This window comes from Poromitra crassiceps (genome assembly GCF_964638095.1).
Source record: "Poromitra crassiceps genome assembly, chromosome: 8".
NCBI lineage: Eukaryota > Metazoa > Chordata > Actinopteri > Beryciformes > Melamphaidae > Poromitra > Poromitra crassiceps.
In genome coordinates this window covers 14,410,900-14,423,150 of record NC_139629.1, presented here as the reverse complement: position 1 = coordinate 14,423,150, position 12,251 = coordinate 14,410,900, and the positions used below count along the sequence as shown (strand labels likewise).

At 46.6% G+C, this 12,251-nt stretch overlaps 2 protein-coding genes across 2 annotated transcripts in view; both read left to right on the top strand.

The window, feature by feature from the left end:
- xrcc4 (X-ray repair complementing defective repair in Chinese hamster cells 4) overlaps positions 1 to 6,204 on the top strand; it is a 62,636-nt gene extending 56,432 nt beyond the window's left edge. The window contains exon 8 of the mRNA XM_083642419.1: positions 6,072 to 6,204. Coding sequence (XP_083498545.1) covers positions 6,072 to 6,165 — 94 coding nt within the window. The 3' untranslated portion in view covers positions 6,166 to 6,204. The remainder of the gene's footprint in view (positions 1 to 6,071) is intronic.
- A 3,540-nt stretch (positions 6,205 to 9,744) lies between these two features.
- Positions 9,745 to 12,251, top strand: part of LOC310780483 (neurocan core protein-like) — a gene marked incomplete at its 5' end in the record, with an annotated part of 50,342 nt that continues 47,835 nt past the window's right edge. The window contains one exon of the mRNA XM_083641061.1: positions 9,745 to 10,138. Within this exon, the coding sequence (XP_083497187.1) occupies positions 9,745 to 10,138 (394 nt within the window). The remainder of the gene's footprint in view (positions 10,139 to 12,251) is intronic.

Here is a 12,251-nt window from a genome sequence, read left to right as displayed (position 1 = left end):
CGTCTATTTTCAATTGTTTCCAATGGGAGGAGAGCGTATGCGAGCGCACACGGACGTGTAGAGAAAGTGCAGAGCGCCCAGCGTCTTTTTTCGGCGTTTTTGTGCGCCGACTCCCAGCGCTTCCAGCTGAAAATATTTTAACTTTTCAGAAAGACGCTGGTGTCGGCTGCTCCTTTTCTGGTAACTAATCATATGGAAAAACTATCGCAACAGAGACAGAACGGCTCAATTGTGGGAGCAGATCGGCTAGACACTTAATATTTCTGGTGAGTGTTGTGCTTACTGCTTTTAATAGCGTAGCCTACCTGTGTTGTTAGCTTGCTAGCTGTCAGCTATCAAGCTGAACTAACGTTACTTGCAGACTGCTTCCTTGTATATTGTGCGCTGGTATCAGCATTCCCCAGCGCATTCCCAGCGTTTAACGTCGGAAAAAGACGCTAGGTGTACACAGGCCCTTACACGTCACACTGCTGGCTTACACGTCACACTGCTGGCTTACACATCACACTGCTGGCTTACACATCACACTGCTGGCTTACACCTCACACTGCTGGCTTACACGTCACACTGCTGGCTTACACGTCACACTGCTGGCTTACACATCACACTGCTGGCTTAAACATCACACCTCTTTGTTGTTTGACTTGTTTGGTTTTGTGTAAAAAGCCAAAGCCGGCGTAATGGCGGGGCTTCTTTATGGCAATATCGCGCCATCTCTGTGTAAAAAACAGGCTATAGAGATCAGTGCTTCCCCACAATAGAACAAATTAAAAGGAGCTTGCATTGAAGTTACACCTCTCGCTCTCTCTCTCTCTCTCTGTCACACACACGCACACATGGTTCTGTAAGCTATCAAACATAGCTCCTAGCCACGACAGATAATCACTACAAGACACGGGACCAATAGAGCCCCGTCATACCGGGTTCGCTTGGGATTTTAAACAAGACTTGGCACAGTTGGTGTGTGTAGGCTGCTGTGTCCCTCTAACATGCTCCTCTAACATGCTCCTCTACATGCTCCTCTAACATGCTCTTCTAACATGCTCCTCTACATGCTCCTCTAACATGCTCTTCTAACATGCTCCTCTAACATGCTCTTCTAACATGCTCTTCTAACATGCTCTTCTAACATGCTCCACTAACATGCTCCTCTAACATGCTCCTCTACATGCTCTTCTAACATGCTCCTCTAACATGCTCCTCTAACATGCTCCTCTAACATGCTCCTCTACATGCTCCTCTAACATGCTCTTCTAACATGCTCCTCTAACATGCTCCTCTAACATGCTCTTCTAACATGCTCTTCTAACATGTTCCTCTAACATGCTCCTCTACATGCTCCTCTACATGCTCCTCTAACATGCTCCACTAACATGCTCCTCTAACATGCTCCTCTACATGCTCTTCTAACATGCTCCTCTAACATGCTCTTCTAACATGCTCCTCTAACATGCTCCTCTAACATGCTCCTCTAACATGCTCCTCTACATGCTCCTCTAACATGCTCCTCTACATGCTCCTCTAACATGCTCCTCTAACATGCTCCTCTACATGCTCTTCTAACATGCTCCTCTACATGCTCTTCTACATGCTCCTCTAACATGCTCCTCTAACATGCTCCTCTACATGCTCCTCTACATGCTCCTCTAACATGCTCCTCTAACATGCTCCTCTACATGCTCCTCTACATGCTCCTCTAACATGCTCCTCTAACATGCTCCTCTACATGCTCCTCTAACATGCTCCTCTAACATGCTCCTCTAACATGCTCCTCTAACATGCTCCTCTACATGCTCCTCTAACATGCTCCTCTAACATGCTCCTCTAACATGCTCCTCTACATGCTCCTCTAACATGCTCCTCTAACATGCTCCTCTAACATGCTCCTCTAACATGCTCCTCTAACATGCTCCTCTACATGCTCCTCTAACATGCTCCTCTAACATGCTCCTCTACATGCTCCTCTAACATGCTCTTCTAACATGCTCCTCTAACATGCTCCTCTACATGCTCTTCTAACATGCTCCTCTAACATGCTCCTCTAACATGCTCCTCTAACATGCTCTTCTAACATGCTCTTCTAACATGCTCTTCTAACATGCTCCTGTACATGCTCCTCTACATGCTCCTCTAACATGCTCTTCTAACATGCTCTTCTAACATGCTCCTCTAACATGCTCTTCTAACATGCTCTTCTAACATGCTCCTGTACATGCTCCTCTAACATGCTCTTCTAACATGCTCTTCTAACATGCTCCTCTAACATGCTCTTCTAACATGCTCCTCTAACATGCTCCTCTAACATGCTCCTCTAACATGCTCCTCTAACATGCTCCTCTACATGCTCCTCTAACATGCTCTTCTAACATGCTCCTCTAACATGCTCTTCTAACATGCTCCTCTAACATGCTCCTCTAACATGCTCTTCTAACATGCTCCTCTAACATGCTCCTCTAACATGCTCCTCTAACATGCTCTTCTAACATGCTCCTCTAACATGCTCTTCTAACATGCTCCTCTAACATGCTCTTCTAACATGCTCCTCTAACATGCTCTTCTAACATGCTCCTCTAACATGCTCCACTACATGCTCCTCTAACATGCTCTTCTAACATGCTCCTCTACATGCTCTTCTAACATGCTCCTCTAACATGCTCCTCTAACATGCTCTTCTAACATGCTCTTCTAACATGCTCCTCTAACATGCTCCACTACATGCTCCTCTAACATGCTCCTCTAACATGCTCTTCTAACATGCTCCTCTAACATGCTCCACTACATGCTCCTCTAACATGCTCTTCTAACATGCTCCTCTAACATGCTCCTCTAACATGCTCTTCTAACATGCTCTTCTAACATGCTCCTCTAACATGCTCCACTACATGCTCCTCTAACATGCTCTTCTAACATGCTCCTCTAACATGCTCCTCTAACATGCTCTTCTAACATGCTCTTCTAACATGCTCCTCTAACATGCTCCACTACATGCTCCTCTAACATGCTCTTCTAACATGCTCCTCTAACATGCTCTTCTAACATGCTCTTCTAACATGCTCTTCTAACATGCTCCTCTAACATGCTCCACTAACATGCTCTTCTAACATGCTCTTCTAACATGCTCCTCTAACATGCTCCACTACATGCTCCACGTGAGCTGTCCAAAAAAAACAGGGAAAAGTGTTGTTTGAGATGGATTATTTTGGGGCCTAAAGTGTTGTGTGAGTCGTCGTGAGATGCATTATTTTGCGGCCTGCAGATTGGACGACTGAGGGCCAGGTATAATCGCACCGCCATGCTCTGTCAAAGACCTCTTCTCCCAAAACTACAAACCAGCGCATAATTGGGGTGTATGTCACCAGAGCCAGCTATGTGTGGGGGCTCCCGTGCCCCCCATGCCTGAGCTTAACCCCACCTCTCAGGGGGGGCTTGAAACGCTCACCTCACGTCCCCTCCGCCATGTGTGTTGAGTCTCTGGTGGTCTTCCCTGGCAGTGGGTTTCAACATCTACTGCCCCCCCTTTTCCCCTCCCCAGTGAACACATCTCTTGTTTCCTCTTAACCGCTTCCAGCAGGGGAGGCAGTGTTTGTCATACAGTTGGTAATGATTTAAACAAGCTCAGGGCCTGTAGTACCCAACCCACCCCACACCGTTCCCACTCCCGTGGCCTTGTTCTGAGGCAGGGAGGGGGGGGGGGGGGGTCTTTCTTCTGGTTCCCAATTGAGCTAATCACCATTACAGCGGGGTCTTGGGATTGGCGGGAGAGGTTGGCAATCGTGTTGTTTTCCATGCGGTCCGAGTTTTCACGTCGATGTTTGAAAGCCGATTTGGTGGAAATAAAGCTCGAATTCAAATGCATTGTCCATAATCTGGAAATCAGATGATATCATCGGTGTTTAGCGTGCTATGCAAGCTACAGATCGACTGCTCTGAGTGCTGAACTCTGCCCTGCAAGTCCCACATCCGGGGAGGGTCGTGTCTTAGCACTTCCGCGGGACTTGCATGGTCTGTGTTTTGATCTGTTGTTAGCCTAGCATGGTAACTGCTGATATTTATCCGTTTTTGAGAATATAGACGATTCATTTGAATTTGATGGCCACACGTATTTATTTGAGCTGGTCCGGAATAATGTCATGGATTACAAGGAGCGGGGGAAACAGGAGCTGCTATTAATGTGATGGACAGCAGAGCCAGGGTGAATAATGCTAGATCATACATTTTCTTATGGTCTCTATATGATATAATGTCGCTGCGTGTCAGAAAATAAGCTATTTACAGGACGTAAATACAAGCATTTCACATGCCCCGTTTTCATCGTTTTCAGGTCGCAGTTCAAAACTAATTATTGTTCAGTGCATGGGAATCAAACCGGACTCATCAGGGTGACTTAAAAAACATATTTAAAGGCAATGTTTTTGTGTTGGGGCAGACGTATCTCCGCAGCCGTAACTCGTAGAGACTCACGGATGGTGGCATTGGATTCAGTGTAAAAATATAGCCCTATATTAGGCATCGTGATCTGACCTTCCCTTTCCCAGAAAATGGCAACTTTTCTCTGATTGGATAGTTTGAGGTCGGCGTCAATTTTTTTTAATTTTTATCTCTGGGAAACGGAAGGTCGGATCGCGACCGGAATTCTCCTTCAAATAACAAAAAAGGTTAAATGTGAGTCGCGGTTGAAATGTAGGCTTTGGAAACGCTGTGACCATGACACCATCGAACACGGCTCTCCGGTGTGAAATCTCAAGCACCTTGAGATTTGTTTTACATTTTAAAGTGTGCTATATAAATTAAAGCCATTATTCCCTCTGTCCACCCCGACCACAACACCCTTACTGGCCACTGCACTATTTCAATAGCAGACTCTATGATGGTGATACAGCTTTTTGCTTCAGAAACGTGATACTGTATTCTACGTGTCAACATTTTTATTCTGCCGACCAGGCGGTAAAGAAACACAGGTAGTCAAACCCAGCGTTTGATGTAGAGACCACTTAAGGTGGGGGAGCTGCTGAGCCACAAGTACACACACACACATATACACACAGCTACCTATGAACACACACACACACACACACACACACACACACACACACACACACACACACACAGCTACATATGAACACACACACACACACACACACACACACACACACATAGACACACAGCTACCTATGTACACATACACACACACACACACATAGACACACAGCTACCTATGTACACACACACACACACACAGACACACAGCTACATATGAACACACACACATAGACACACAGCTACCTATGTACACACACACACACACACACACACACACACACACACACAGACACACAGCTACATATGAACACACACACATAGACACACAGCTACCTATGTACACACAGGTATAAACCTTGCCCATGTGTTTCTAGTCTTGGTCCTTATGGGCCACATGATACACTTCCTGTCTCAACAGGAAAACTGCTGTAAACCAGCCTCATTAGCCCGCTGACCTGCTCTCTCTCTTCTCTCTCCCCTCTCTCCCTGTCTCTCTCCCTGTCTCTCTCCCCTCTCTCTCTGCCTCTCTCTCCCCTCTCTGTCTGTCTCTCTCTCCCTGTCTCTCTCTCCCCTCTCTCTCTGCCTCTCTCTCCCCTCTCTGTCTGTCTCTCTCCCCCTCTGTCTGTCTGTCTCTTGCCCCCTCTCTCTGCCTGCCTTTCTCCCCCTCTCTCTGTCTCTCTCCCCCTCTCTCTGTCTGTCTCTCTCTGTCTCTCTCCCCCTCTCTCTCTCTGTCTGTCTGCCTCTCTCCCCTCCCTCTCGCTGCCTCTCTCTCCCCCTCTGTCTCGCCTCCCTCTCTCTGTCTCTCACCTCTTTCCCTCTCCCTCTCCCCCTTCCCTCTGTCTCCCCCCTCTCCCCTCCACTATCCCCTCCCTCTCTCTCACCTCTTTCCCTCTCCCCTCTCTCTTTCTCCCTCTCCCCCTTCGCTCTGTCTCCCCCCTCTCCCCTCCACTATCCCCTCCCTCTCTCACCTCTTTCTCCCTCTCCCCCTTCCCTCTGTCTCCCCCCTCTCCCCTCCCTCTCTCTCTGCACAGGAGTGAGTCCCCCGTGGTGGCCGCTCAGATGCCACGGCGCTCCGCAGACGCTGCAGCAAGCCCGACTGCAGAGGACCTGTTTGAGGACTTCTAACCCTGCACTGTCTTCTCTTGTCTTTCATCTCTGTGACGCTGCCCTATATATACTGTATATATATATATATATATATATATATATATATATATATATATATATATATATATATATATATATATATAATGAATTTGAATTATCATAAAGAAATGAGCTTGAGTGCTACTTCTGGATAGGGTCCAATCATAATAGGCCTACATTTAAAATATATGAAATATGTCTATTATATTTTTGTAATGTGCTTTTTATGCATTTGTGGTCTTGTAAGTGTAATTTCTAGATATGATTGCAAAATAACGGTCTTGTCATTTTAATAATCCATTTGGCTGTGAATGATTGTTAATAAAGAAAAATCAATTTGGGTTGTTTTTATTAGCTATTTTGTCCCCCTCACGGTTTCTGCTATGGGCTCTTTCTGTTGAAGGTGTAAGAGTGTATGTGTCCCTCTCGCTCTCGCTCTGTCTCTGTCGCTTTCCTCAAACACTAGATGATCCGATCATTCCATCATCCTAACCCCTATCTCTCTCTCACTTTCTCCCCATCTCTCTCTGTCTATCTCACACACATACACACACACACACTGTAGGCTATCTCTACAGTATCTCTCTCTACTGTTGGGCGGCGGTGTTTGGGGGGGAGTCTGACTTGTTGCGCTCCTCCTCCTCTGTAATGGGGCTGGATAATAGCGGGTGTAAAGTGGATTTGAACTTGCAGCCGCGGCTGAGAGTGGAAGAGAGGTCGTACAGCAGAGCTGCTGTGTGCGTGTGTGTGTGCGGGGTGTAGACGAGAGAAGAGCCATCACACTGGCAGAGAGAGAGAGAGACCTCCAGGACTTTCAGGTCGACGCTCTTAAGACGCGGCGTGCTATAAACCTGCCCTAACTGGATTTTCTTTTGGAGTTCTTAGGATTTGCAAGGTATTGTTGACATATTGCACTTTGACTTTGCATGTCGTACAGCTTCATTTCGCATCTAAGATTTAAAACAAATTCATAGGCCTAGTCTGATAGCCTAATTTATTCAATTCATTTTCTTTCTTTTTTTAGAAATATGTAATGCTAATTCTAATGTTTCTTATGGGGAGATGACTAGCCTATTTCACCATTTCTGACAGCAGCGGCCGACAACAAGTAGGCGGCCTGCCCCCTCACACATTTCGGTGCTATAGCTAGAATTTACACCGTATTTGGTGACCAATCAGATTCTGTGACTTGACCTGATGAATCTAATCGCATCCATCTCACTCACTCATCCCAACCAATCTAAAACACTGCAGTCAGAATCTGACGGGTCACCAAATACGGTGCTGGCACCTGTGCGCCGTTTCAGCTCCGGGCGAGCGTGACGTGACTGCTTGGGTGGGCACTGCAGGGACCTTCCCACGCCGATAGCGGGTGGATCGCCTCAGGGGCGCGTTGATAAGGCCGACACTCGGGACCGCTTATGTCCATTTACATCCAGCAGCAGCTCCATCATCTGATACGGCTTATCATCACAGCTGCCTGCGCTCTAGTCCTCTGGTGCGCTGCAGCTAATACGCATAGGCTGCTTGTATCTCTCTACCTCTCTCTCCACTCCACTTTTCTCTCTCTCAATCCAATCCGCTTCGATGTCAGGTGACAAGTAGTGCCGAAGTAGCCTATCTTTATACAACTGAATACAAATAATATTGGATAACCTAAATAAATCTAACACTTTACAAATAGGGTCACACATAACTAGCATCAACTAACCCTTAAATGTATTAACTCTAACCTTAACCATGAACTACCCCTAAAGTATTAAAATAATGTAGCCATTTGATTAATACCTATGGAAGTCATTTGTGAATGATTAGAGTGGTTGTCAAACTGTTTCATGTAAGGACCCCTAAACGGACACAAATTAGACCACAGACCCCCATTTGATAAGACTTTGTCCCAGGGTCCCCCATCTGATCAGATTTTTGGTTTTCAATCTTTTATTAGCCTACAGAAAGTGTATGAAGCCCATGAGCAAAATAGTCATACATTCTGTCATTATGTTACTTATGGATGGAATTATAGTGAACAGAAATTATTCCCCTTTTTGCAGACCCCATTTTTAGAACCACTGTAGCCTACTAGACACTGAGTAATTTAGTGACCCTTATTTTAAAGTTCATTATGTTATGTGTTTTAGTCTATGTCCTGTTTTTATAAGACCAGGGGCCATGTTGGAAATAAGTGTTGGCACTTTTACATGTCATTCCTTGGATTTTATTGTCTTCTATATTCATAAATTAAATCAACCAACCAACCAATAATTTAAATCAACCAACCAATAAATCCTATCCAGCATAATGTTTTTCTAGGCTACTAGAGTGAATAGTAGTTGATTTTGATTTTGTTGTTGATGGTTTGTGAGTTTTTCAGCATGCCAATCACCTCGTTTTGGTTTTCTCTAGATTGAGTGATGATTCGACACTTCAGACACCTACTGTGGCTGCTGTGTCTGTGCTCCGGCCTCCCTCAACAAGGTGAGCTATGCTCAGGGGTGTGTGTCAATCCAAACTCTCTCACCTCTCCCTCTTCAGGGGTGTGTGTCAATCCAAACTCTCTCACCTCTCCCTCTTCAGGGGTGTGTGTCAATCCAAACTATCACTTCTCCCTCTTCAGGGGTGTGTGTCAATCCAAACTATCTCACCTCTCCCTCTTCAGGGGTGTGTGTCAATCCAAACTATCACTTCTCCCTCTTCAGGGGTGTGTGTCAATCCAAACTATCACTTCTCCCTCTTCAGGGGTGTGTGTCCATTCAAACTCTCTCACCTCTCCCACTTCAGGGGTGTGTGTCCATCCAAACTCTCACCTGTCCTTCAGGGGTGTGTGTCAATCCAAACTCTCTCACCTCTCCTTCAGGGGTGCGTGTCAATCCAAACTCTCTCACCTCTCCCTCTTCAGGGGTGTGTGTCAATCCAAACTCTCTCACCTCTCCTCCTTCAGGGGTGTGTGTCAATCGAAACTCTCTCACCTCTCCTCAATCAGGGGTGTGTGTCCATCCAAACTCTCTCACCTCTCCCTCTCTTTCCCAGGGTCTTTCTCTTACACCAACTAATGACACACATGCACATGGCATCCAAGTCTGAGCACATGGAAAGTGGTCATTAGTTCCCCACAGGAGGGAGAGACACAGGAGATACTCCATACATCAACTCCAAACACATGCTTCCACTAGTCCCTGGTTAGACACACACACACACACACACACACACACACACACACACACACACACACACACACAATCCAATTGGCTGCATTATCTTTGTAGCAGCAATCAGACCCTGGAAGCCTCTCGCACACCAAATCAATTCATGCTGCATCTCCTGCCAGCACCTAGAGAAATCCTCAGCTCACCACACAGATAGCCTACATCTTGATTTCAAAATCCTCAGCTCACCACACAGATAGCCTACATCTTGATTTCAAAATCCTCAGCTCACCACACAGATAGCCTACATCTTGATTTCAAAATCCAACGAATGAATTGTTATTCATTAATAAAAAAATATGGAAACTGCTCTCCATTACCGGTGTGTTTTTCAGTGCCCCCGCAGAAGATGACAATGGAGAAGAGCTCGCCGGTGATTGGCTCGCTGGCCGGCAAGGTGGCGCTGCCCTGTCACTTCTCCATCACGCCGGAGACGCCCTCACAGAGCACGAGTAGCCCGCTGTCCCCCGACGACGCCCCTCACACCCAGAGCCCCGAGGAGCAGCTGAGGATCAAGTGGACACGGCTGGAGGGGTCAGGGGAGCAGGTGGTGCTGGTTGCCCAGGGAGGAGTGGTCAAGGTGGGGAAGGAGCACAAGGGCAGGGTGTCGGTGCCCAGCCACCCCGGGTCAGTAGGAGACGCCTCGCTGATGATAGTCCAACTGAGGGCCAGCGACGCGGGGCTGTACCGCTGTGAGGTGATGCACGGGATGGAGGACACCCAGGACACCGTCAGTCTCGACGTCAGCGGTGAGTGAACCACAACTGATGTCTTTTATCCACAGTATATGACTTCCTATGCGTATCCAAACGGTTATGAAAGCAAAAGATGTACACTTTTGCAATGAGGATGTTTTAGTTTGTTTCTTATTGTTTTTACCTTGACGCCCGCCCTGCTGACCGCACTCTGTAATAATCTCCTGCAGTCGAGGTTTCTGTATTTTTTTGCAGAACAAAATCAGGAAATGGAGTGACACCACAAACATCTAATCCACCTGAGGGCAGAATAAAAGCCCGCAATGCGTCTCAATCATCTTCATGTTCAGATGCTTCAAAAGTCCCACACAAAATGTCTTCTTTCCTTTTTCCGATGCATTCCTCTCTCTGAACCCCTTTTTCCCCAGATATGATGATTATAATGGTCGACTTGTTAGAAGGGTCATCTCAGGGCAAATCAGAATATGGTTCATATGAATATGGAATATGGAACATGCAGCGGGAACGTCTCTAGACAGCGATGGCTTCTTCTTCTGCTGTTTCTAAATGGCAACGTTTCTAATCGTCACTTAGTAACATGGCAGTTTGTCAAAGCATCTGTTTATTGCTGCTCGTTAAAAAAAAGTCCAGTAGAGAATACGACTCTTTCCAGTCACTCTCTGCTCATTTTTAAACAATAATCATTCAATGAAAGAATCATTTCACTAATTTTAAGTCGAAATTTGACTTTTATTTTTATTTCTTTTTACTAGGGAATATTTTTGAGGTGCTTCCATAAGAGTTGATGAAGCAGCATCACCCCACAGTGCTGTGTGTGTGTGTGTGTGTGTGTGTGTGTGTGTGTGTGTGTGTGTGTGTGTGTGTGTGTGTGTGTGTGTGTGTGTGTGTCCAGGCAGAATATCAGACAACTGAGCTGACCCTGGGTCCACAGCGCTGTGTGTGTGTGTGTGTGTGTGTGTGTGTGTGTGTGTCCAGGCAGAATATCAGACAACTGAGCTGACCCTGGGTCCACAGCGCTCTGTGTGTGTGTGTGTCCAGGCAGAATATCAGACAACTGAGCTGACCCTGGGTCCCAGCACTGTGTGTGTGTGTGTGTGTGTGTGTGTGTGTGTGTGTGTGTGTGTGTGTGTGTGTGTCCAGGCAGAATATCAGACAACTGAGCTGACCCTGGGTCCACAGCGCTCTGTGTGTGTGTGTGTGTGTGTGTGTCCAGGCAGAATATCAGACAACTGAGCTGACCCTGGGTCCCAGCACTGTGTGTGTGTGTGTGTGTGTGTGTGTGTGTGTGTGTGTGTGTGTGTGTGTGTGTGTGTGTGTGTGTGTGTGTGTGTGTGTGTGTGTGTGTGTGTGTGTGTGTGTGTGTGTGTGTCCAGGCAGAATATCAGACAACTGAGCCAACCCTGGGTCCCAGACATTTACACAGATTCCACATTAATGCTGAACAGCGGTCTTTGTCCAGCACATCCAGACTCTGACTGACATACAACTCTCCATTGAAGCACTCAGCCATCTATTCACATCCTCCCTGCAGCTCTGCCAGGATGTCCTCACAGAGCAGAAATAAGCCTCCCATCCAGTGGAGAATAAAGGACCGAATTGCAGGAGACAACAAGCACATAGAGTTGCAGGATGACAGCTAAAATAGCCGTGGGTCTCGTCTCTCCCTACACTGCCACTTCTTCTCTGTGACGATCTGGACTTGTATGACTTGGTGTCATTCAGCTTCTGCCCGGAGGGAACGTTTAGCGTAACCTCAGGTAATTATCAATGATTACAGATGAGAGAATGCCTCTTGTCTCTTTCAAACGGAATGTAAAGCGGGGATGGCCTCCTCCTAAGCCGTGCAGTGGCATGTTGGGAACAGGTGGGTTCTTCATTTCTACTGTAAATATTCCCTAAAGGAGTACGTCTATGTCTTCTTCCCCGTATCCTTCTCTTTCGTTTAACGTCACCCTTGATCTGAATCAGAATCAGCTTTATTGGCCAAGTTTGAAGACATACAAGGAGTTTGACTCTGGTATACGCTGCTCTCAGTGTCCTTACAAGGGACAAAGACTCTGGTATACGCTGCTCTCAGTGTCCTTACAAGGGACAAAAGACAAGGAAAAACAAATAAGACAACAGACAAGGACATCAATCAAAGGTC